The sequence below is a fragment of the Phascolarctos cinereus genome, unplaced genomic scaffold (assembly GCF_003287225.1).
Source record: "Phascolarctos cinereus isolate Bilbo 61053 unplaced genomic scaffold, phaCin_HiC Scaffold_2;HRSCAF=192, whole genome shotgun sequence".
NCBI lineage: Eukaryota > Metazoa > Chordata > Mammalia > Diprotodontia > Phascolarctidae > Phascolarctos > Phascolarctos cinereus.
Genome location: NW_027555625.1, coordinates 326,005,797 through 326,031,408, shown reverse-complemented (window position 1 = coordinate 326,031,408; position 25,612 = coordinate 326,005,797). Strand labels below are relative to the sequence as shown.

General features: G+C 45.7%; 2 protein-coding genes across 3 annotated transcripts in view; one reads left to right on the top strand and one right to left on the bottom strand.

Annotated features, from left to right (window-relative positions):
- The first annotated feature begins 1,092 nt into the window (after window positions 1-1,092).
- SPAG4 (sperm associated antigen 4) lies at window positions 1,093-5,453 on the top strand. 2 transcript variants are annotated; one of them, XM_020998523.2, is made up of 13 exons: window positions 1,093-1,359; window positions 1,521-1,612; window positions 1,719-1,829; window positions 1,939-2,011; window positions 2,684-2,745; window positions 3,104-3,147; window positions 3,262-3,287; window positions 3,469-3,577; window positions 3,661-3,733; window positions 3,895-4,010; window positions 4,696-4,863; window positions 5,036-5,125; window positions 5,260-5,453. In XM_020998523.2, exons 1-13 carry the CDS (start codon window positions 1,241-1,243, stop codon window positions 5,434-5,436), a joined length of 1,260 nt encoding a protein of 419 aa, XP_020854182.1. In that variant the 5' UTR covers window positions 1,093-1,240; the 3' UTR covers window positions 5,437-5,453. The 2 variants fall into 2 exon arrangements, with proteins under 2 accessions (XP_020854182.1, XP_020854180.1); XM_020998521.2 differs by having other exon boundaries at window positions 3,658-3,733.
- Window positions 5,454-8,882: 3,429 nt separating this feature from the next.
- The window catches only part of CPNE1 (copine 1), a 35,772-nt gene continuing 19,042 nt past the window's right edge, over window positions 8,883-25,612 (bottom strand). The window contains 16 exon segments of the mRNA XM_020998520.2: window positions 8,883-9,299; window positions 9,402-9,638; window positions 9,752-9,885; window positions 9,963-10,014; window positions 10,255-10,309; window positions 10,471-10,604; window positions 10,694-10,753; window positions 10,834-10,920; window positions 11,141-11,227; window positions 11,505-11,559; window positions 11,561-11,592; window positions 11,767-11,847; window positions 12,026-12,097; window positions 12,223-12,297; window positions 12,660-12,839; window positions 13,340-13,468. Of these exon segments, the coding sequence (XP_020854179.1) occupies window positions 9,159-9,299; window positions 9,402-9,638; window positions 9,752-9,885; window positions 9,963-10,014; window positions 10,255-10,309; window positions 10,471-10,604; window positions 10,694-10,753; window positions 10,834-10,920; window positions 11,141-11,227; window positions 11,505-11,559; window positions 11,561-11,592; window positions 11,767-11,847; window positions 12,026-12,097; window positions 12,223-12,297; window positions 12,660-12,839; window positions 13,340-13,468 (1,611 nt within the window). The 3' untranslated portion in view covers window positions 8,883-9,158.

Sequence of the window (25,612 nt, the reverse complement as noted above, 5' to 3'; positions counted from 1 at the left end):
AGTGGTAGATTCCCATTGTATGAATCTAAATCCAGTCTTCCCACTGTATGATGCTAGCCTTCTTCATAAGGACCAGCAAGATTGGGTATACGGGACTGTGTGGCACTAAAAATCCATACACATACATTAGAAATACCCCTCAAAAGCTGCCTGTAGTTCCAGAGTAATTTTTTTGGATTAAAGGGTAGGGTCACAATGTGAGAGATTTAGAGCTGGAAAGGACCTTAATGTCTGTTCTAACTCAATTTTTAGGAAATGGAGGCCCAGAGAGGCTGACTTGTCCAGAGTCACATAAGTAGGAAATGGTATAGTGAGGATTTGAAGTTAAATCCTCTGACTTCAAATCCAGCACAATTTCTATGTACCATTGCATAAAGTGGTACAATGTAGGTAGAGAGACTCTCTTTGGGAATCAGGACACCTCGATTCTAGTCGGGGCTTGAACACAGCTTTACTGTGTGACCTGGGGCAGTTTGGTTTCAGATTCTTGAGAGTGGGGGCCCTGGAGACAGGTGGATATGCATAGGACTGCTAATATTGGCTGGGGATACAAAGAAAGATAAAATACAGGGCAGCTAGGTGTCGGAGTGGATAGAGCTGTGACCTTGGAGTCAAGAGGACCTGAGTTGAAATGCAGTCTCAGACACATGACACTTACTAGCTGTGTGACCCTGGGCAAGTCACTTAACCCCAATTGCCTCACCAAAAAGCAAAAATAAAAAATAAAAATAAAAAAAGTTAAAATATATAGTCCATACCCTAGAGGAATTCGCAATCTAAATGAGGGAGACAACGTACAAACAAGCTGTATACAGGTTAAGTAGCAATAGATACACATACTCAACAGAGAAATAATCATCAGAGAGAAGGCACAAGGCCTGAGGCGCAAGATCTATATCTGAAGTGAAGAGAGAACCTTATATCCTAATTCTGGGCTGACAAAGTCTTCTGGACACCACCCCTAACAACAAATAAGCACCGAGAATGGGGGAGAAGGGCTCCACTCCCCTTTCCCCCTGCTCTGTGACGTCAGCAGACTGGCCTTATACCTCTCTATGACGTCGGGACTGGGGGTTCAGTTGTATAGGGAATCTGTAGGAGATCACTACATTCAGGCCCACGTGTGGAACCCTCAGGGGGGAGTAGGGGGCTGTTCTGGTCTCCCCAAGGTGGGTGGTGGGGAGCTCCCCGGGCCCGGACCCGGGCAGGGTGTAGGGACGGGCCTGGGGGAAGAAGGATAATGCGGCGAAGCCCTAAACCGGGTTCAGCTGCACCCCCCTACAAACACAACCCAGATTTCTACAGCGACCGCAGCAACAGCTCGGCGAGCGCCAACTCCCGGAACAGCGGCTCCCGCAGGTGAGGGAAAGGGCGGGGTGCCTCCAGGAGGCACAGGTGGGAGGGGACAGACTTTGCTTGGGGGAGAAGAGTCCGAGAGGCAGCAGGGAGGGGAAGGGTCCGCTAGGAGGTGGGGAGGGATACGGGGGCCATCCGTGGCTCAGAGAGCATCCTGTGTACAGAGGCAGCCGGAGGTCACAGGTGGGCTGGAAGCTGTCGAATGAGCCTTGCGCTACCCAGACGGGCGGAGCGGACGGTCTGTGGCTGAGCACCGGTAAGGACAAAGGGATGCTCTCGGGAAATGGGGGACAGGGGCGGGAATTGACCAGAGGAGGGTCCCAGTGGAGGCCTCGGACAGGACCGGGCTCTGCCTCCTGCAGCAGCGACAGCCACAGCAGCAGGAGCAGCCACAGAGCCCCGCAACCTTCACCATCCACCCATGGACCTTTCCCGGGACCGCCCCATCCGGCAGCAAACCAAGAGCTTGATAAGTATGACACCCCTGACCCTTACCCCAGCCCCACTGAGACGTCTACCTCGTCTCTGACCCCTTAATCCCAGACGCCTGGGTCAGATACTGACTCCCTCCCTGCGTCCTAGCCCTTGTCCTCCAGGCGCTGGGATATTTTCCCGCCGTATTTGGAGAAGTTCTGGGTGCCTTCAGCAGGCGCGGGTGAGTGGGGAGAACAGGTGGTGAGGGGAGGAGGGAGGATTGGTGGAGGGTGTAGAGGAGGAATGCGGGACGAGCAGAAAGGCGGGCAGGGGAGGCTGCTGCGGAGCCTATGCGGGGAGGAGCCAGGGGAGGAGGAGCTGGAGGTGTACGGGGCGGGGCCATAGTGGAAGAGGAGAAGCCAGACAGGGGGCGAGGGTAGAGGAGGGGGAGGAGCCATGGGGAGAGGCGGGGCCAGAGCTGTCTTCCCAGACGGAGGGGCTCAGTGGAGGAGTCAAAAGCGGGTAGGGGAGGAGTGGCCGGGCCATCTTGAAAGGAAGAACCAGAAGCGGGTAGGGGAGGAGCCCAAGCCGATGTGGGGTAGCAGTTCGGGGGGAGTGGGGAGAAGGCGGCAGAGGTGCGCTGGGGAGGAATCTGAAGCTGGGGAAGAAAAGCCAGAGGCAGGTAGGGGATGGGGCAGAAGGCGGGCTGGGGAGGAGCCAGAGGCAGGTAGGGGGGCAGGAGGCGGGCTGGGGAGAGGGCAGGAGGCGGGCTGGGGAGGAGCCAGAGGCAGGTAGGGGAGGAGCCAGAGGCAGGTACGGGAGGGGGCAGGAGGCGGGCTGGGGAGGAGCCAGAGGCAGGTAGAGCCCTCAAACCCGCCCTCGTTCCTTCCCTTTCTGTTGGTCCCTGAACCAGGGAGGTCCGTTATCTCCGCTTCCTGCTTATAGCCTTGCTGTTGTTTAGTATCTTCACGGCTGGTGAGGAAGCCACTCTTAAACCCTCGAACCCTCCAAACCTCAGCCCCCAGGGCCCTCAGGGCAAGGGGTGGGATGTGGGGGACCTCCTCAGAGACAAACCCCCAGAGAGGCAGAGCCAGAGCTTCAGGGTTAAGACAGCCCCTTCTCCCATCCCTGCTCCCCAGGTTGCCTTTGGAGCCTCCCTGGGAAGGAAACCTTCCCGTCCAGTTCCCAGCCTAGGTCCTTCTACGCTTTGGAGCCCCCATGTCCAATCATCCAAGGCTTGAGCACTGGAGCCCTGTGTCCCTTAGCCCTCCAAATCCTCAGGCTCCTTAGTCACTGAACCTTTGATTACCTGAATCTGATTTTCTATCTGCAGTGGTATGGAGTGCACTTATGTATTTTGCTCCTGTTTGGGATGAGGTGAGTGATTCTTCTGACAGTGGGGATGTGGGAGATGGGAAGGGCTGGGGAGACAACTTGGGGAAAGAGGTGATGGAGGCTGAACTAAGATCTATGTTCCACCTCCTCCTTTAGGAAACCAAGGAGTTCCTGACTCTGAGGTGACTCTGAGGGACTGAGGGGCCTGGGGAAAACTTGGTGGGTCCTGTGGGAAGGCCCTGAGGGCTCATCCTTATATCTCTGGTGGGGAGGGGAAGAGAGGGGTTTGCCCTTTTTCCCATGTTCCCACTCCATGCTCCTGCTTCCTGTTCCCTGCCCTTTGCTCTTACCCTCCCTTTGCAGTGAATGCCATGACAGGGTCCACTCTCATGGGGTGCAGCTGCAACAACTTCAGGCTGAGCTTGACAGACTCTACAAAGATGTGTACAGCATCCAAGTATCCAGCAGTGAGGTGAGCACCCCGCACCCCTTTGGTCCCCCACAGCCCAGAGGCCAGACTCAGATGGTCTTTCTCTCTGCATCTCTCCCCAGAAGGTGGCCCAGCTTGTGTTCCAGAGACTGAATGAAGATTTTGTGCAAAAACCTGACTATGCGCTGAGTTCTGTGGGTGAGACTACCTAAGACAGAGATACCTGGGGAAAGAAAGAGATGGAGATACACAGATAGATAGAAATACTCAGAAACAGAGAGAGGCAGAGACACATAGAAACAGAAGACTCCAGTCCGCTTAGGCTCCGTTTCCGAACCCAGACCCTTTGGCTGTTGCAGGGGCTTCCATCGACCTAGACAAAACATCACATGACTATGAGGACAGGGGTACAGCTTATTTCTGGAATCGGTTCAGCTTCTGGAATTATGCCAAGCCCCCCACAGTCATCCTGGAGGTATGAGGGGAACCTGAAACCCAGTGAAAGAGAGTAGAGTGGGTACTGAAGGACCCTGTGAGGAACTGGGACAGTCAAGGGGGATATACTCCCTGGATCTAGTGTATCTTCAAGGTCACCAGGCTCAAAGTAACCCTCAGGTGGGGAGGGGTCTATAAGCCGAAAATCAGACAAATCTAGAAAAAAGTGAGGAAGATGCTCGTCAGTGTGGATGGGGCAGAGGCAGGTTCTCTGAATGGATGGATGGATGTGGCAGGTTCACGGAGCTCCCTTTTGGTCATTCAGGACTGGTAGTGGGTTCTAATGTGAAGGGTCCTGGATTCAAATTCCAGTCCTGTCATTACTAGGTTTTATACCTCAGACACTTTCTAACTATGTAACCCCTGAGCAAGTCACTTAAGTGCTGTCTGCCTTAGTTTTTCCATCTATAAAATGGGGATAACAGTACCTACCTCCTGGGATTGTTTAAACGAGGTAAGATTTGTTTAGTGCTTTACAAACCTTAAAGTGCTCTGAAAATGATGATGATTACCATTAGCAAGTCACTTAATGTCTCTGAGCCTGTTTCCTCATTTTTAAAATGAGCGAATTGAATGTTCTCCAAGGTATCTTGAAGCTCTAAACCCTATGATCCTGTGGGGTACTGGTCTGACCTTATGTAATATTTGTGTCATCACTTCTCTAGCCTGATGTCTTCCCTGGGAACTGCTGGGCCTTCCAGGGTGCTAAGGGCCAGGTGGTCATCAGGCTGCCTGGCCTAGTTCAGCTAAGTGACATCACCCTGCAGTACCCACCATCAAGCGTGGCCCACACTGGAGGTGCTAGCAGTGCCCCCAAGGATTTTGCTGTCTATGTGAGTAGGACTGAGGACTGGTCTGTGAGGTCCCCCAGTGTCAGGTCCCTAAGGAGAACTGATCAAACTTCTGCTTGGGAAGGAAAGGATGGGGCTGTGGGATTGACACATCTTGGATACCTTTCTGATTTCACCAGACTCTCATTGTGTCTCTACCTCCCCACTATCCCAGGGCATTGAGGGTGATGACAAGACTGAAATTCTCTTGGGAAAATTCACCTTTGATGGGGAGAAATCAGAGATTCAGACATTCCATCTGAAGGTGAGAAAAGGGCTTGGGGAGGAGATTGGGAAGTGGGTTGAGGCACCATCGGGAAGGGCTATCGCCGGCACTTCGGTACTGACTAATCCAGAATAAGAAGGGCTTGGGACTCTGGCCTCTGTCTTTCTCCCTAGAATGTGCCCCCCATGGCCTTCCCAAAGGTGAAGATACAGATACTCAGCAACTGGGGACACCCACGTTTCACCTGCTTATACCGCGTGCGGGCCCATGGGCTTCGGACTCATGATAATGCAGGAGAGAAGATAGGACAAAAGAAGAGAAAGGGGGAACCTACTACTACTCTTCAGTAAACCTCCTGCTAATTCCATATGAGCAGATTTCAGGGATCTCTTCATGGGAAGCTAGGGACTGGGGGGAATAGGTCTGTGGGTGTCTAATTCTCTCCTTGGGAGAATGACAAATACTCACATTCTCCAAACAAGAGCCCACCTGGATTTCAGTCTAGAGGAAGCCACCTATTTTCCCTCTCGGAAACTAATCCTATGAACTTGCCACCATTTATCATAGGTCTCCTTTCTTTGGGCAGGAGAGTTTGAATAACTTTTTCCTTGAGCAGAAAGAGCTCTGGATTATGTATCAAGAAGTTTGGGTTCTAGTCCCAGGTCTACCACAAGCAAACTTCTTTCTAGGCCTCCTCTGACAGTCAAACCAGAGCTGGAAAAATCGAGTGGATTGGCCCCCTTCTGTTTTTTTTTTTTAACATTCTATAAGCTAACTTTTTTCTTCTTTTCACCCCTGGTCTGCTGTGGTCAGTGTCTCTACCTACCACTATTCCAACAGTACTGGATGTCTTGGAGACAATGATATCTCCTATACTTTTCCAAAATAGCCTCCTTGGGCCAAAGCTCATTCCTGTCATATTTTGCTTTTATACTACCTTGGGCAAATTATTTTGGCTTCACGTTTCAACCCTCAGTGCATGGTACACATTACACAGTGACTGTGAAGAGACTTCACACACACACACACACACACACACACACACACACACACACACACACACACACACCCAGACTCGAGGATGACTGCGATCTCTGTTACTCATGTCCCCTTCATCAGTTAGCTCCTGCTGAGGCTTCCACCCCTGAATGTTCCAGATGCAGAATCAAAAGAGGAGATAATGATCTCTGCTTTATTGTCAATGCTTTGGTTTTTATTCATCTTTGACTCAACATTTATTGAACACCTGCTTTCACAGGACTGGTGTTTTGTGGTAGAAGGGAGATGCCGAGATGAATTGTGGCCAATGACCATAAGGAGTTCGGTCCTGTGTAAATTTTGCATCCAAATGGGATTAGTTGTAATCTCCTTAGTCAGCTGGGCCATCTTTTAAAAAAATCCCATACATCCTCAGGGGGCAAATCTGCCCTGTATCCAAAAATCTGCTGTGTAAAATAATGGTAGTCTCCCCCAGAACTACTTGAAAGATGTATTTGGGGGGCAGCTAGGTGGTGCAGTGGATAGAGCACTGGCCCTTAAGTCAGGAGGACCTGAATTCAAATCTGGCCTCAGACCAAACACTTGACATTAGCTATGTGACCCTGGACAAATTGCTTAACCCCAATTGCCTTAAAAAAAAAAAAGGCAGCTAGATGGCACAGTGGACAGAGTACTGGCCCTGGAATCAGGAGGACCTGAGTTCAAATGTGGGCTCAGACATGATACACTAGCTGTGTGACCCTGGGCAAGTCACTTAACCCTGATTGCCTCACTCCCCCCCCAAAAGTGTTTGCATTTATGAATAACAGTATGTTAGCTCAAACTACAGCTTCACTGCTCTTTCCTAAGCTTTGGCTCCTAAGAGCCTTCTGTGCAGTCTCCTTTGCCTGGCAGATGCACAAATTATAGAATGTCTCAGGTTGAGCCCCGAGAACCTTGTTTCTCAGATTCAGCTCAGTAGCTTTCCTGAAGCCCCATTCCCCACAATACAAATGAGTTCCTATCACTATCTTCCTTTGCAGTTCTCCCTAACCCTCATTTTTGTGGGGATGAGAAGTCGTGCCTTAATACCTTCATGGTGGACCAAACCCAAGGCTCCTATTTTTTGTTTTTGTTTTTTTGGCTAGGCAATGGGGTGAAGTGACTTGCCCAGGGTCACACAGCTATTACGTGTTATGTGGCTGAGGCCGGAATTGAACTCGGGTCCTCCTGAATCCAGGGCCGGTACTCTATCCACTGTGCCACCTAGCTGCCCCCAAGGCACCTATTGATGCAGTCACAACCACCACTAGACTGAAAAGACCAAGTCCAGAGCTGTGCTGGTATTGCAGATGCAGGAGCTATCCCAGCCACATGTGGCCCTCTAGGTCTTCAAGAGAGGCCCTTTGTCTTGGATTCAAAGGGCTGTACTTGGGGACCTAAAGGGCCACTTGTGGCCTTGAAGCCATCAGGTTCCCCACCCTGATATCTCATCTCTGCTCCAAATAAAAGCTCAGCTGAGATCACAGGATATAGGACTGGAAAGGACTTTAGAGATCACCTAAATAATAGTAATGCAGCTGGATCAGGCACACGCCCATTATACTTCATGGCAGTGGGTACAAATGGACAGAGCCATGGGGGCTCTCCTTTCGTAGGAAAAGACCAAGGTTCAGAGCAGGACCATAAGATTCAGAGCTAGGTTTCCTACTTTCTTCTCCCTGCTGAGGCAGCATAGGAAAATAAGTATTAGATTTAAAAATCAAACCCAGGGTTGGCTAGTCTCTACCTGTGTGAGCCTGAGTTAGAGTACTGTGCTGGTAAATTTGCTTGTGACTACACTCACATATATTCTTCTGTTGAATTTAGCACATTTCAATGCTCATTTTGGACTGTGGGGGAATCTTAGCCAGGAGTTCCCCATTCCCCTCCCCTTCACTGGCTGGGGCCTATCATCAGCTCACTTAGATAAGGCTAATACAAAACAATAGGCTCTTCCATAATGTGCATGGCATGAAATTCGTCAACAAATGGTTTAAGTTAAATTCACCTTTGGAAAAGACCAATAAAGTGTTGCCACAGCTTCCAGGAAGCTCTCACACCTTAGCTCTGCAGTAAAGCTTGAGTGATGTTTGGGCTTGAAAACTGACCAATCCAAAATTATGCTTCCAGATTTGGTGCGTTGATACAATGTTGGTATTGCTGCACTGGGGCATTTTGGGCCCACGAGTGCTCTTGGGACTGGAAGGCTGGCTAATTCTCTCCTTTCTGCCTCTTTTGTACTTATCCACTGTTGCCTGAGAGCCCCAGTGAAACATAAGAAAAATTTCTAGGCCTAGAATAAGAGGACTAAATTGCACTGCCCTAGCTTGTGATCTTAACCAACTCATTTCCCTTTCCTAGGTATGTTTTTCCTCCTGTAAAATGGGATTAACACTTGCATTATCTCACAGAATTGTTATAGGAAAGGTACTCTGTAAACTTTAAAGCACCAAAAAGTGTATCATTTGTAGCCATGCCCCTGCTAGACTCATCTTCATGAGGCCAGGGAACATCACTGAATCTCCAAGTTAAAGGGTCCTTGCAGTCATCTAGTTCACCCAACAGGTGAGTAAGAATCCTCTAATATACCCAGAAAATGGTCATTAATCATCCCATTTCCCCTTTGAAAAGAGGAGCACAGGGCCTTTGCACACACAGAAGGCTCTATAGTTACAGCTCAGTAAAAGGGCCCAAACAGCATTCAAAAGTCTCTTGTATGGTATTGACTAAGAATGATTCTTTTCCCTGGGCCTTCATCAGAACAGGTAGACAGAAGTTCAGTTTTGATTGATCTTTATTAAGCACAGGGGTATGTGTACATGAAGAGAGGAATGCAGAAGCAGCATAATGTATACAAATATAAAAAGATACAAAATATAGTGGGGCCAGGTTGGCTTGAGAGTGTCCTGGCCTATGGCATACATATAATCCAAAGCAGCAAGCACAAATGTCCACACCTGAGACAGGTGCTCTGTTCCTCCTCCCACTGATGGGAGAAGCAAGAGGCACAGAAACTAGTCATGTGCAGAAAGACAGCTGGTGCCGTGGTCCATTAGTTGTTGGGGGGTGGTGCTGGGTCCTTGGCAGGCAGCACTGGGGCCTTGTGGGGAGCCAAGCCCCGCGCCTTAAAATAAGATACAAGCTGCTGGGGCACCTCTGCAAGGACTGCTTGGGCCAGTGCCTCTCGAGGGGCCTGTGGAAGTGAGAGACATCAGGTAAAAGATTAGCTGATCCTTCTCCCAACCCAGGTTGATCTGTCTTCCTTCCAATTCCAGAGCCCATCCCCTTAGCTCACATTCTGAAATTGGCGGAAAGGCACAAATTGGACAATGTCTCGGGCAACAGCCTCTCCACTGCGGCCACGCAAAGGACCCCCATCCCCATCTAGCTCCTTCATGGCTGTGAAGTCAGCACCCCCAACACCCACGATGATGATGGACACAGGCAGGTGTGAGGCCCGGACCACAGCCTCCTTCGTAGCCTCAACGTCTGATACAGCCCCATCCGTCAGCAGGAGTAGCACAAAGTATTGCTGAAGGGTCAAAAACATAGGTGTCATGAAGAGGGGTCTTATCCCCAAAGCCACCCCATATCCTCCCTGCTCATGTACCACAGGATATCCCAAGTACCACGGGCCCTTCTCACCGCGGCAGTTCCTTGCTGTGCAGCCTGGGTGGCAAACTGGGCTACATGGTTGATGATGGGAGCGAAATTGGTGGGGCCATAGAGTCGGACCTGGGGCAGGGCCTGGCGATAGGCATCTACAATACCCTGGATGCCTGGAGAATGGCCAGAAAGGAAGGTGGAACATGGATTTGGGAGAAAGAGAGAAGCTAGAGTAAGGATAAAAATTTACCTGAGCAGTAAGGGTTATTGGAATTGAAGTTCAAGGCAAATCCATGAGAGACCTGAGTGTGGAAATAAGAATAGCTTTGCATCCTAATTCTGATATTCCCTAACTACTAGCAAGGGTGAGGTCACTCTTCTTCCTCAGGCTTTGTTTCCTCCTCTGTAAAATGAGGAGGCTAGACTAGATCCTCTCTAATGTCTCAGTTAAAAATCCAGTTCTTCCCTGACCCCTCCCTCACCAGGACAGTGACCACTCCCCGACCCTGAGGTCAAAGGTGAGAGATGAGGGAGGGGCGCACCTGCCAATCAGGGGGCACTTGAGCCCCAAATCCAAAAGCCGGGAACAGTTTGTCCCTGTGGGAGGAAGACAGAGGAGTCGAGGGGAAGTAATGGAGTCCTTACCCACACTTACACCTTTGCCCCCACCCCCAGGGGTTGAGATATGAAAGAGGACATCTGATAAGGAATCCATAACGGGTCTGTCTGGGGTGTGTGATCACTAAGGCTGGACTCACGTGTCATAATCCTGTACCACACAGCCCACACTCCACAGAGCTGTCAGGTACTCATTGACACCAGAGGGGCTCAGGTAGTGCAGGGAATCTGGAGAGGAAGGGTCCCCATTGGATCCTGTGAAGTCCATACCCACCTGGAAGGCAGAGGAAGACATGACTACATCTGGGGGAAGCCCTCTCTCCTTCCCTACAATCAGTTTCCCACTGTCCACCGAGTACTCACTGTGAAATTGATCTGGCAGCCACCCATCACATAATCCAAGAAAGAGAACTCTGCCTCAATCTGGTGGCCAAGGAGGAAAGTGGGGTCAAGATCAGGGGCACTGCTTAAGAGGTCTGGGAGGGTGGAAGAAAGAGCCCTACCTGACAGACCTTAACCCAGATGGTCCCAGAATTCTTATAACTCTTCTTTTTCTGCTTCTTCTCGGGATGAATACAGTCAAATTCCACCTGACAGGGAGAAGATAGAGGGATTTGTTGTTGGGGAGGGAGGGAAAGTAAATAAATATGGAAGATTAGATTTGGGGACTGTGATATACTAGAAATCCAATTATGGAACTCTAGACTGGGACCTCTACCCCCCAACCCCCCATCACCTGTCCCAGTATTCCCATTCAAACAATGTGTAGAGTAGGCATAGTATAGTAGTACAGTATAGTGGGCTACTTACTGGGGAACCCTGCAGCTGTGTCAAATTGGTCTGGAAGGAGCCAATGAGGTCATGAGAGCCATCACTGTCATAGTCTGAGCAGCGCACCTGGATGGGAGGTGGAGAGAACATTGGATTGGGAACCCTGAGAGAACTGAATTTGTATCCCAAGTCTAACAGCTGTGACCTTGGGTAACTCACAATGTCACCAAGCCTCATTTACTCATCCATAAAAGGGGAATAACGTTTTATAAACTTTAAGTGCAACATAAAGAGTTATCATGGAGACTGATTAGTCATTTTGGGCAGAAATCCCCATGAAAAGGCTTCTGGGCTGTGGGGCTCAGCCCTGGCATAGGACACCAAGATGTCTTTCTCCTCTCACCTGGATAGGCAGGCTGGGGTCTCCCTCACAGAAACGCTGCAAAGGAACACTGAAGGCTCCATGTAGGGTTCAGATTGTTCTTAATCACCTGGGGAAGAGGGTATGCAAAGTTATGACTCTTTGAATCTCAGTCCTGTCCACTCTAACCCCAACCCACAGGGCAGGACATCTCTTCCCACCAAATGCTAGCTCTCCACCTACAATGGCAGGCCAGGACATGAGCTAAAGCACTCACTCTTCCCTTAACAGGCCCCACACACACCTCAGATCTGTAGACCAGATGCCACTTTCCATCACTCTGTCGATAAAACTCTAGGAATGGATCAGATTTGCCCAGAAGGTCCTGATGGAACCAAGAAAACACTAACAATGTCTCTGATAGCACAAATGGGAAAAAAAAAAGATTCAACATGTCTAGGGTTAAAATCTCCCATTCTCTTGCCAGAATTGGTCAATTCCCTTTTCTGAGGCAAGCTGGGCTAACTACCCCCTCCCCGTTTCTTCGAAACTTTCCCCCCAACCTTCTTGTCCAGGTTCCTGGCCTCCACTTCCATAGTCACCACTCGAGTGTCCTTCACCTCCTGGGCTGAGATCTAGGTGTGAGGGGAAGGCTAAGAGTCAACCTGGAGCAGTTTCTCTTGCAACCTCAGTTCAGTGACGTGTATGCCACAGGATAGACCCAGAAGCTCCTCTATTCCCCAGTACCATACTTCCTCACCGTGATGGTTCCTTGCCCAGCAGGCTTCCCAGGCTTCAACATTAGGGGTAGGGTCACCGTCTGGCTGGATACAATCTGAGGATGGTGATGGAGCCAAAGTCATTCCTAGGGCCTGGATAATCCCTCAGACTCAGCTCAACTGAAACAGGGCCTGATGCTCTTAGGAATTTGAGACAGATCCAAGGGCCCCCAGAACTCCATTTCCCTGGATAACATGTAAATACTGGAAGCTAAGACAGAATTCTTACTCCTCGCTCTAGACTCTGCCATGATACAACCCTTCTAGGACCATCTCATACCTAGTCAGCTACTACCCCCCCCATAAGCAGCTGTACTGCCTTTCACCTTAAACAACCTTGTCCTCCCTGATTTTGCCCTAGAGGAGCACCTCCCTCTCACCAATACCTGTACCACAGCCCTCAGCTATTTTACCGTACCTGTCCTAGGGTGCACTCGGCTCCCCCTAAGAAGTCATCATCTCCCAGCTCAGGAGTCTTGTTGTCAATGTCATAGACACCAAAACGCAACTTCTGGACTGTTTCAAAGTGATAGTCGATTGGCAGTGGTCTAGAAAACTCAGGGCTGGAACAGTTCTGGACACGCTCTGTCCGACAGAGCTAGGAGGCACAGCCAAAATGGGACGTCACTAAGCCCACCAGGGACCTCCTAAGGAGGAGCTTGTTGGTGATGTAGTTAGGGCCCCACTTTAGTAAGGACAAGAATCCCCTCACTTCTCCCCTGCCTTTGTTCCTAAGTGATCCCACGTCCTGACGCAACCTTCCCAAGGGACCACAACCTCTGCCCTGGCATGAATAACCCACTTCTCTAGAACTTCCATGCCATGCAATGACAGCTGTTTTTTCTCCTGTGCTCACCTTCTCACGTAACTTGGTCCCATCTATGTAGATCAATGAGGCTACTTGAGAGCAGGATTGGTCGGCCTCTCTAGTTCTCATCAGAGAACCATACCTAAGGGATAACTCTCCTACCCCCATCCCTGGGGTAACTGGCCCAAAACCAATGGGTACAGGTATTTAACCCTTCAGCCCTTTCCACCCCCACTTACTCCAAGGTCCAGTCCCCCTTTCCCTCCTTCTATGTACCTCAGCTTCCTCACCTCAGCCCAGTTGCCCCCACCCACATCCTGTAGCAGGACACAGAGTGGGTCGGACTTCGAGCCAACGTCTTTATCGATGAGATGGTCACAGGAGATGGACAGCTGTACCGAGGTCACACAGTGGGCCATCTGGGGATATGGGGCCAGGGATCGAGGGTCAGACAACCTGAACCAATACTACCTATAGTGATCTCTTTCCCTCTTTCCCTCCCTTCCCCCAGCTAGATGATTTAAGACATCTTTCCCCACCCCCTATTCTGAGGTGAGACAAGTGGGGCAAGGAAACTGCCCTCACCCAGGCAAGGGTCAAGGAATGGGGTAAGAGGAATATGTAGGGCCTTATATTCTATGACCCAAAAACCAACTGATAGGAAAGAATAGGAGAAGTGATCCCCCAGTCCCCCACAATGACTCTGATACACTGAGCCGCAGTCTCAATCAGGGCCCCAACTTCTGAACCGCTGCCCTAACATGGGCCCCAGTCACCAAAGCACTGCCCCAACCAGGGCCCCAACCATTGAACCACTGCCCCAGCCTGGGCCCCGACCACTGAACCACTTCCTCAACCTTGGCCCTGACCATTGAACCTGCCCCAATCTGGGCCCCAGCCACGGAACCACTGTCCCAACCTGGACCCCGAACAGTAAAACCACTTCCCCAGCCTAGGCTCTGACCACTGAATGTCTGCCCCAGTCTGGGTTTTGACCACTGAGCCAGTGCCCCAACCACTGAACCACTACCCAAAATGGTTTCTGACCAACAGGCCATAGCTGCAAAAAGTCACATTGTGGATCTGCTCCTGAACCTGTAATAAGCCTACTACCCAATAAATTGAAGGCCTATCCCTAGAGAAGGAAAGCAGTTATGGAATCAGTTCCCTATCTCATCTTAGACAGGCTATCGAGATACTAACTTTAAAAAAAAAATTTCACCGAATTAAAGTTTCACCAGGCAATCTTCCTTCAACTGTCTTCATTTCCCTATCTTCAGCCATGCCTTTCCCCCGGCAATACCTAGTACATTTCCATTTGAATGTTTAAATTAAATGTGGCTAAGCCAAGAGTTTCTCATCCAGTGTCCCAAGGCCCATGTTCCCAAACACAAGGTCTTCCTGACCTCCAAAGTACTTTATATTTGTTTTTAAAAACTCTATCCCAACAAGCTACTCATTCCAATGTGTTAGTCAGTCCCAGAGTTACTGGAAATTGTTCAAATTCTCTTTCATTAAAAAAAGAAAACCAAACAACAGACAAAACTAACCCCATTACGCGGTACTGTGTACAGAACACTTTGCTGGGTGCTAAGGGAGAGAGACAACTAAACTATACACTATCACGTACATGCAATAGAGAGATACCAAATGTTGTTACGTTCAAAGGTGAAGGTCACTGTCGATGGAGAAGAGAATCAGGGAAGGCTCCCTGAAAGACACTGGCCTTTAGGCTGGGGTTTAGGAGATGAATTCTACAGAGGGGAAGAAAAAAAGGAATTCAACAGAAAAACAGAAGATGTTCCAGGCAAAGGGAGCAAGGCACAGAAATATGCCCAGTGCAGTATTTGAGGGATAAAGAATAATCCAATTTGCCTCAAGTCTGCTGTGTGTAGGGAGCAGAAGAGTCTCACTTTTACTGAGGAAGTCATCTTCCTGCCAAGATGGCTGCCTGAACAGGATATAGGATACCCAGAGCTCTTGGACACCAATTCTGCCAAAACCCTCAATTTTGAACGAGGCTGAATAATTATCAAGACAACCAAAGGGAATCAAAATAAGTGACACCTTCCACACCAAAACTGCACAAAAAGTCAGTCAGAAGCCCTTAAACAATAAGAAAGGGGTCCCTCAAGCAAAGTAAATGCTAATGATGAGCACATAAGGTTCTGTTTCCAGAGTCAGCAAGAGTGGAGGATTCCCTTGAGAAAGTACCAGGGTTAGTTAGAATATTCAGGAGGAAAACATTTTGGAACTATGCCCAAACGTCTATAAAACTGTGCATACCTTTTAACCAAACAATACCATCACTAGGTATATACCCTAAGGAGATTAAAAAAAAAAAGGAAAAAACCCATCACGTACAAAAACATTTATAGCAGCTCTTTCTGTGGTGACAAAGAATTGGAAACTGAAGGGATGCTAGTCAACTGGAGAATGGCTGAACAAGTTATTGCAGATGAGTAAGATGCAATGCCATTGTTGCTATAACAAATGAAGAGGATGGCTTCAGAAAAACCCGAGAAGACTTAAATAAACTGATGCAAAGTGAAGTGAGCAGAACTAGAACAATCTACAAAGTAACAGAAATACTGTAAAGATAATTAACTGTGAAGAACTTAGAAACTCCAATCAATACAATAATCTGCCACAACTCCAAAGTTCTCATGATGTAAAAGGCTATCCACACCTCCAGATAGGGAACAAATGGACTCTGAATGCAGAATGAATCACTTTTTAAAAAAAATATATCTCATTTTCCCTCTCAGAACATGGCTAATGAAGCAACATTTTGTATGACTTCAGATGTATAATTAGGGAGAATCTATAACCGAAAATAAAAATAAAAATTTTTTAAAAAAGGATTAGGGACTCCGGAAGTGCCAGAAAGCAGCAGCCAGTATAGTGCCACAGACAGCTCAGGCCCAAGAGCCTTGAAGTCCTTAGCACTGTCCCCAGGCACCAAAGAGGGAAGACTATGAAGATCCTATACTCTTAACCCCAAAGATCCAGGTAGGCCTAACCCTGGGAGATGGAGGGAAAGGGGGAAAGGGGGAGGAGAACCCAGGGGGCCCAAGGTAAACCCAAGTAGTAACAAACACCTCACCCTGGCCTTGACACAAAGCAGTCATTCAGGAAGATTAGTAAATCAAAGAAAACATTAACCAGAAACAAAAATAATTGCAAATTTAACTCTCTAACAACTGCAAGCAGAGACCCAAGGGAAAAAACAGGTTTCCTATGAGTACTACATTAATGCCTAGTCAAAATGAAGCAAAACACTAAAAATGAGATAAAAGCTCAATGGAAGAGTTGGAAGGAGAATAAGCAGCTCTGGAAGAGACAAGTGGCAACTCTTTACCTAAGAAGAGATCAAAGAGAAATCAGGACTCTAAGAGACAGCAAGAAATATTAGACCAAAATCAAAAGTCTAAAAAAAAAGAAAAGAAAAAAGGGTATATGATATAAAAAGTCACTTGCAAAACAAGTCAAGGAGAGAGAATTTAATAATCCCTGAACTCTCTGAAAACTGTGATCTTTTTTTCTTTTCTTTTTTTATTTGTCGAGGCAATGGAGTTAAGTGACTTGCCCAGGGTCACATAGCTAGTGTTATGGGTCTGAGGCCGGATTTGAACTCAGGTCCTCCACTGTGCCACATAGCTGCCCACAAAACTATGATTTAAAAAAAAAAGGCTAGACATTAAATCTCAAGAAATCAAATGAAAAACGAGAAAAATATTAGAAACAGAGGCTGAAGTAAAAATAGAAAGAATTCACCAGATTTCCTGAAAGAAACTCCAAAAGGAAAAGTCCCCAGGAATGTCACAGCCCAAATCCAGAGTTTCAGAGTCAAAGAAAAAAATACCCCAAACAGCCAGAAAGCGTTGGAGTACTAAGAAACCATGTTCAGGATTACACAAGAACTGGTAGCTTCTGTTATGAGTGAGAGATTTTGGAACACAATATTACAAAATACAAAATATATGGCTTACAATCAAGAATAACACCCTATAGAACAGTATAATCCTACAGAAAAAAAACCCAACTTTAATGGAACGTAGAACTTTCAAGCATTTTTGATGAAAAGACTAGAGGCTTAATAAAACTTTGAAATACAAACATAAGAGTCCAGAGAAACCTAGAAAGGTGAATTTATTTGAGCAGTTGGAAAAAGCTGTAACAAGTATCCCATTAAAACCTTAATATCTCCAAAGACTATTGACTTAAGTTAAAAACCCAAAGGTCCTAGGAGTGGATTGATTCTGTTTTGAGGGTATTAAAAGGGGAAAGCGAGGGAAAGCAAAAAGAGGCATACGTTAATGTAGAGTGGAGGAAGAAGGGAGTAGAAATTGCTTTCTCATAACTGAAGTACATAAAAGATAAAGAAACACAGGTAGGGAGGAGGAATTAAAAGGTAACCGCTACAAACAGCAACTTTCTTATCCCGAAGGGGAGATTATAAAGGGGAGGAGGGATGGTGTAGGGACAATAGAGTTCAAGCATGGAGCACAGCTTAACAAACTAATATATGACTGTAATGTAATATTCTTGGGCTATAAGAAGTAACAAAATTACTTCAGAGAATCCCAGGCTGTATGAACCGATAGAGTAAAATGAAAAGAACTAGGAAAACAATTTTTTATACAAGGACAATACTGCAAAGAAAAAGACTCTGAAAAGCTTGAGAATTCCATATCAATGCAATGACCAGCTAGGCCTTCAAAGACCTGTGACAAAACAATGTTACCCACCTCTTAACAGGGAAGCAATTAACACAAGGTACAGAAACACACATTTTTATAGGCAGGTGACTATGCTTACCTGTTACCAGGCTTTTTCCTCCACTCTTTTCCCTTGGTTAATGGAGGGGAGGAGGCATTGTAATTATGATGCCAAAGAAAAAAGGGCCATTGAAACATTTTTTAAATTCACAGAAGAGTTCAGAAGGAAATACAGGCAAGAGAGTTGTGAAAGCGGAGTGTAGAAATGTAGGGCTTTTTTTTTTTCAAAAGCAAGAGCTGTGAAATGGTCCTGATTTCATATAGAATCCTCTTTTTGTGAACTGCTGTATGTATGGATGGAAATGCTTGGGGGTGGGGGTGCCAAGTTCAGAATAAAAAACTGCTTTTATAAAGAAAATTTTTAAAAAGCAAAAAAGTCAACAAAGATTTTTAAGGAGAATAATATGACTAGTTATACGCATAAGAGATTATTTTGGCAGTGGGATGAAAAATGAATTGGAAGACAGAAGTGGGAAAATCCTATCAAGAAGTTATTCCAACAGTCTAGAGCAAGCGGTAATAAAGACCTATCCTAAAGTAGTGGCATGGAAATAGAAAGATGATACGAAAGAGTATTAACCCCCCCCCCCAAAAAAAAACCCAACCAAACTGACAGGATGGGAAGAATCAAAAGATAACTTAAAGACAACAGGTGGTGTAAAAGCCCAGGTAGAGATAGGAAGTTAGTTAATTCTCCTATGGTCATGTTGAATTTGAGGTTCTGGCGGGACTTCAACACTGAGATATACTGAAGAGTGTTAGTAGATATATGTCTAGAATTAACCTCATAGAGGTAGTAGTTGAAATTGTGGGAGGAAATGAGATCGGCAAGGTAGAAAATGTAGAAATAGAAGATTAAAGGCCAAAAGATGGGAGCTCGGAGGATATTAAATGATTTTTGAAGAGGATGAGAAGCCAGGAAAGGAGACTAACAAGCAATTAAGAGTCAGGATGAGAACCAGCAGAGTAGAGTGGGTCTTATAGGTGGGGGTTAACAGTATCAGAAAGCTACAGGATGTGTAAGGGAAGATGAGAACTGAAAAATTTCTTCCTACTCCCAAACCATCCTGCATGTTGCCAGAATGATCTTTTCTAAATGCATTTCATGACATCACTGCTTGGCTCAGAAACTCACAGTGCCTCCCCCACTGCTTATGTGATCAAGTACGGTGTTCCTCTCCCAGGATTCTTCCTCTTCCACTATCCCTTGAAAACTCCTCTCCGAGTCTTAAGTCAAGGGACCTCACAAGTCCTCTAGTTGAACTTCCCTTCTGATGGATCCCTTCGGGCACTGAATGAACCTCTTCTACATGAGTACTTCCGGCGTTATATCCTGACAAGGTACCCAGTACAACTACTGGACATCTCTTGACTTTTTATAAAGTTCTTTCAACGAATCCTTATAAATTATGTAAGTCATTTCATCATGAAGACTTCGGATGCTCTCTGGTTTCTCAGTAGAACTCTTAAAATGATACCAGAACTGAACTTAATACTATACATGTAACCTGACCAGGAGAATGCAGTCCTCTTCCTTTCAGAAAATCTTAAGCTGCCAAGTCACAGTTTTAATTAATTTTACACCAACTAGAACTCCCACGGTCTTTTCCACATTAAGTATACATTAAGCCATGTTTCCCTCATCTTATTCTTATGCAAACGAATTTTTAAAAATTTAAACATCCCTATAAATTAACTCTTGCTGATTTAGGCCCAACTGATATTTTTCTGAACACAAATCCTTTTCATCCTTGTACAACAGGACATAGACATGGACAAGATAACTGCAACACATCAGAACCTTCAAGTGAGTTACTCATTACTTGCCACCAGCTATTAATCCACCAGTCTATACCATCATCCAGCAACATTACTCCACCTTGTCAACAGTAACATGAGGCTTCATTCCATAGTTTTCTGAAATTAACCATCCCTTCCATCCTTGAGACAATGGTCCCAAGATCACGGGATTCTGGGAGTACAATTCATTTTTTGTCTGAAGAATAGCTGAAATAATTTAAATGGCTAAGAGCTTCCAAATTATCTTCATTCCTAAAGTGGGCTTCAACTACACTCCTTTTCATGTGCAGATCAGAAGCTAAACAGTGTGACAGATTCTGTTTCAGGCATTTACTAGCTGAATGACTCTGACAAGTCACATAATACTGGTACCTTCAGTTTCCTCATCTGTAGAATGAGCTTGACTTGACAACCTCTAAACTTTAGGCCTATGATCCCGAATTCAGTAAGTCCACTTGTCATCATCTTCCCCATTCCACTCGCTTCTTATGCCTTTGCTAATCTTTTTGTTGCAAATAACTAAAAGAAAATCTCATTTTTTTTCTTACTCCACTGAAGTCCTGCCCTGGTACCTCACTATGATGTGGACAGATGTGACCCTGGATTCTCTGACAGGTCTTAACAAGCGAGAAAGATTCCCAGCATTGACTGGCCTGATACCATCCACTGTCCAAAACACTAGTCTGGCTAAGTCCTTTTTTTTTTCTTCAAGTGAGGCAACTGGGGTTAAGTGACTTGCCCAGAGTAACAGTTACAAAGTATTTCCTGTTTGAGGCCAGATTTAAACTCAGGTCCTCTTGACTGCAGGGCCATGTTCTATCCGCCGCGCCACACCTGCAGCTAAGTCTCAAGGAGCTTTATCCTTCACCTTGGCTTCAGGATGAATTTTTTTTTCACCATACAACTTTTGAAGATCATCTAGTCTTACATAAATATGAATCAGTGAATACCTACAAGGAAGGAAATCATTGCTCCTTTACATACGTATTTGGTTTGTTTTTTAAATCTTTTTTTTCATAAGCTTCAGCTCATTCTGTCCATTAGCTTTCTTGACAGTTCTTTACGTTTGAACCAGTAAGATTTTGCTTCTTGGTTACATGCCCCGCTTTCATCTCCTTACATCTACTATCATTAAAAAGTCTTGCATAGCTCTCTTTTCATCCTTATAGCAACTGTCACCATACAGCAAGAATTTTTTTGTTAAAGAGATTGCCACCCTTTCTGGATCCATATTCCTTTTTCTCTTCTTTTTTTTTAAAGGCAATTGGGGTTAAGTGACTTGCCCAGGGTCACATAGCTAGTAAGTGTCAAGGTGTCTGGTCTGAGGCTGCATTCTCTATCCACTGCGCCACCTAGCTGCCCCCATATTCCTTTCTAAAGCCTTATCCTTCTCTCTTCTATGGACTCCTCCTCTACTAAGGTGTTTATTATCTTCAAAATGGACAAAACTCAGCTCATCCAATTAATACTATTTCATTCTGGTCCCTTCTTTATGTAGTCTCCAACAATGCTATTCTTCATTATGTTTATCTGCTTATTAAACTTCGTTACAAGAAATCAAGTGGATTTTTACTGATCCTGTCAAATTGGAATGGTGCTGTATAAAATGTTCTACTTAGCTTGGGATGGAAAAAAGTGAGATTGTTTAGTGGCCAGCCTTGGAAATGTTATCATCAAATAGTTTTACGGTTAAGTGTTTCAGGATTTTTTTTCTTTTTTGCCATGACACATGACATGTTGTTTGGTTCTTCAGTTTCTGTATTGTCTTCCTCAGAGAAGAAATTACCAAAGGTGCTCTTCTCCATTATACTGCTCCTCCCAGGGGCAGGGAGTGTACCTTTTCTCTCTCCCAAATTTTCCCCAACTCCTAGCCTAGCATACAGATAGAAGTTCAATCATGATTTCTGATGAAGGTTAAAATAAATGGGGGTTCTAAAAAAAGTTAGGACTGATCCTCACAAAATTAGCTCTAACCCAGGCATCTGGAGCTGAGGGAAGGGCCCATATCTTACTTAAATGTTTGCATCCTACCAAGGGTTGGCACAACTCCCACCAATTTTCCTTTCCTCAGATCTCCTACAGCCTACACACCTGCAGTTCTTCACCTAAGGTTCATGAATGTAAAAGTATATTTCAACATAATTGGTTCCCTTTGTAGTCCTATGTATTTTCTTGTATGCACTGAAAAACCGTATTCTGAGAGTGGGTCCAGGGGCTTCACCAGACTGTCAAAGGACTTCATGACATTAGCCAGTATAGTGCTAAAATAGATACCAAATTACTCACTGACACAGAGTTCTGTAAAGTGTGGGCCATGATAGATAGGTAAGATGAGAGAGAGAGAGAGAGAGAGACAGAGAGAGACAGAGAGAGAGAGAGAGATCTCAATGGACACGGAGTTGCTATAGGACAGATTCTTTCTCTATCATTAGAAGTGTCCCAGGGTGTATGCTTCCTCTTTCTAGGGACATTCCTTGACATCTACTACTGAGATACAGCCAATCAATGCTCAGCAAAGAGGATGACCCCACTCTTCTTTTTCTCAGGGTCCCAATCAGATTTGATTCAATACACAGGTCATCACTGTACCTGTCCTTTGCACCCCAGTGCCCCATTCCCCAAATACAGCCCCCAAATGACAAAGTTAGGGCTTCTCTCCTTCACTGGCGTCCAACCATACCCCATCCCTGTACCCTCACCACCACAATAGTACACAACCGACACAATAGCAAAGGATGAGGCAGCAGCAGGGGAAGGAGACCTTGTGAAACAGAGAAAAGGCCACAAGGATTGACTGGTACACAGACACCAAGAAGCGCAGGTAGCAAGAGCATGGGAGTGGCAGCACCATTTTCCTGATATGCCTAGAGGGCATTTCTGGAACTACTGAGGCCACACACCAACTCTCTCCAACAAGGAAATACAACCCCTCCTCCCTCTTTGTATGACTCCCCACCAACCACCATCCCCCAGTCCCTGATTGTTCCAAATAGTGCCCTCCTACATAGCAAATAGCGAGAGTTCCAGGATGGCAGGGGCGTTTTCCTCTGTGCATGTAACATGATGCCCATCACAGTGCTCAGGACCTAGCTGGTGTCTGAAATTGAAGGTGACTATAGAAAGATTCAGACTGTTTTCTTGACTCCCTCCTAAAATAACTAACTACAAAGGACTTTTTTGGACTACAAATGGTCAAACTAAGAGGAAAAAAAACCAAGTCAGGGCCCATATTTTCATCTATGCAGCTTTTCCCAGGACGAACTGTCACAGGGGAAATGGCTATCTCACTGAGTCAGAATCAGGGATGGACTATAAACTATAATCACAGGCTCTTCCCTCTTAATATACAGATTCATACATTAGGCCTTTCCTCTCCTTCCCTCCCTCAAATGCTTTCAGGTGGGGGTCTGAAAGTCAGAATGATATCGGTACAGGGCCAGGCTCTCCCAGATTCATTGAGGACTGTCTCTCACCTCCAAAAAACACATCAGATATTGTTTCCCCAACTGGAGACACAAAATGACCTTGAATCTTAGACTTGGAACCAGGAGATTTTCAATAGACATAATCTAGGGATGCAAACATTTCAAATATTTGGGAAAATAATAACCTAAAAAGAAAATTGGCAAGTACACCTTCTCTTTCCTGGATAAGTCTTCAAGCTGAACTATGGGAAAATATCCCACACTACATACTTTGGGAATAGGAATGACCAAGGCAAAAAGTCATAGGCCAGGTATCTCACTGCTCCATACCAATAAGTTCCAGGGATGGGCTAAACATGCTGCAGGGCTAAATCCCGCACCAGCCTAGCTTAACCAAAGACTTCTGAGAACTAGATGGGACCTTGGAGATAATCTACCCAAACACTTTCATTTTACAGATCGAAAAAGCATGGAGCCCACAGAAGTTTAGGGATTTGGCTTTCTTTCACAAAGAAAGTGAATAGCACTGTACCTTTGTTTTTCCTGAATGATGATTTGCATAAATCACTTATCAACAGGCTAAATAATTTGCATGGGCTAATTAAAATTTTAAAAGTTAATTTTTAAAATAGGCTAATAAGTTGCAATTACTTAACTTTCCCTATAACTACCATTAAAAGAGAACCCTGCTGGAGTCAAACAAAAGAAATTAAGGAGTGATTTTTCATTTCATTAAAGGACTCCTTGCAGGATTCCTCTAAAAGGAAGGTTACTTTTAAAGTGGATCCAACTTACAGAAACGACTCCCTTTCAGCAAACCTCCTGTGAGCTCTACCCACATCTGCTGGATCACCCATCACTTTCTTCCTAAGTTCTGCTTTATTCTATGTGTTGCCCTTCTGTTCCCTCTGTCTCTGTACCAGTAGTATAGCCTGCTCTTGTCTTGGTTTACCTAACTGTGCTAGCAAGCAGCAGAGCAACACATAAAACTCTGGGCAAATAAAATGCAAACTACCTATTGGTTTTTAATGTGGGATGTTAATTTTTTTAATCCAATGAAAGCATACAACTATAGCTGGAAAGGAATGCTAGGGACATTCTAAATCCCGGCCTCTTTTTAGAGATAAGGAGGTTAGTCCAATCATTTCCCTTTTTGGTCCTCAAAGTCACACAGATAACAAATAACAACAGCTAGGACACAAACCTGCAACTTCCACCTAGAAAGCCTGAACTCTTTTTCGCTATATCATGATGCTTCTAGTTACTTTAAGCATCCTCATGCAGAAAATGAAGAATCCTAGAGTAGTTCTCAGAACTCCTACATAAAACACCTGGCTTGTAATCTCTGTGAAGAGAGACAGGGAATGAGGTGGGAGGGTTGCTTTGGGAAAGTGTGAATTGTCATTAGCACTGCCATATCCCAGTAGACACACAGGTTCCCAATGTGGGCAATACTGCCCCTTGGGGAAGTGCTGGAACAATGGGGGGGGATCGAGGTAGCAGCCTCAGGTGCAACTGGGGGACAATGAATAAAAATAAGGGTTAATTTAAAAGGGGGGGCACTGAGTAATTTTTTTTTTAAAGCGGGTGGTAGGCCAATTAAGTTTGGGAACCTCTTTGAGATCAGCAAATGGGTGCTCATTGCTAGAACACTCCTCCAGGAATGGCATATACTGCTGAGGCAGGCCAGCCAACAGAGAAAAAGTCAGATGAACAGCAAAAGGTCAAAAGAGAAGTGAGGAAACCAATATCTAAAGGCAAAGAAGTCCTATAAAGAACTTGAGATTTGGAGCAGAGCACCAGAATGTTGTCTACAGCAGGGCTTCTTAAACTTTCTCCGCCAGTGACCCCTTGAGCACTTCTTAAACTGTAGGTCATGAACCCATATGAGGTCATGGTACAGAATAATTGTTCTGTCAGATTCACAAGCTGAGCTATCTATCCCTTGAAGCCTAATATCCTCCCTATAGATAATATGCTTTGTTAAAGGCTGGAAACGACTCCAGAAAATAATTGGGATAGGATTTCCTTAACTATGACGGTACTTTATAGTTATCAGATTATCTCAAAAGACTAAAAGATCCTAATCTCTTGCCTCTGTTTTCAAAATTGCCTAAAATGTTGGGGCCCACATACCACTACTACTAACATTCAACCACAGACTTGATCTGAAAAGGCAGACTTCATTCCTCTGTGGGTATAATGTTCAGGAAATCAGCCTTCAAAACCTTGTAATGTGGTATATTCCCAATCTCTCGAACTATACTTCAAGTTTATAGTATGTACATTATACATTTTTCTAACCTCACAGTGCCCTAACAATCTGTTTTTCCAATGGGGCATGGCAATGTAGGCACTTCGGTCTCCTTTTCAAATCTTGTCCCTGTGACTTTGAGCAGTAATTTTTCAACCCACAGCCCACTTGTGTCACACAACAGAAAAGTCAGCTTTTCCTGTCTGTATTTCTTTAACCTACAAATCCTTTTGGCCTACAATTTGCTAATATAGCCTTCTAAGTGTATCTTCCAACTAATATACCTTTCTCGTACCATATCCT

Bases quoted from the DNA above. Each gene is read 5' to 3' on its own strand.
- SPAG4 (XM_020998521.2), top strand. From the start codon at position 1,241: ATGCGGCGAAGCCCTAAACCGGGTTCAGCTGCACCCCCCTACAAACAC. The intron at 1,830-1,938 runs GTATGACACCCC...CCTGCGTCCTAG, and splicing joins GCAAACCAAGAGCTTGATAA to CCCTTGTCCTCCAGGCGCTG. The intron at 2,746-3,103 runs GTGAGGAAGCCA...TTCTATCTGCAG, and splicing joins GTTTAGTATCTTCACGGCTG to TGGTATGGAGTGCACTTATG.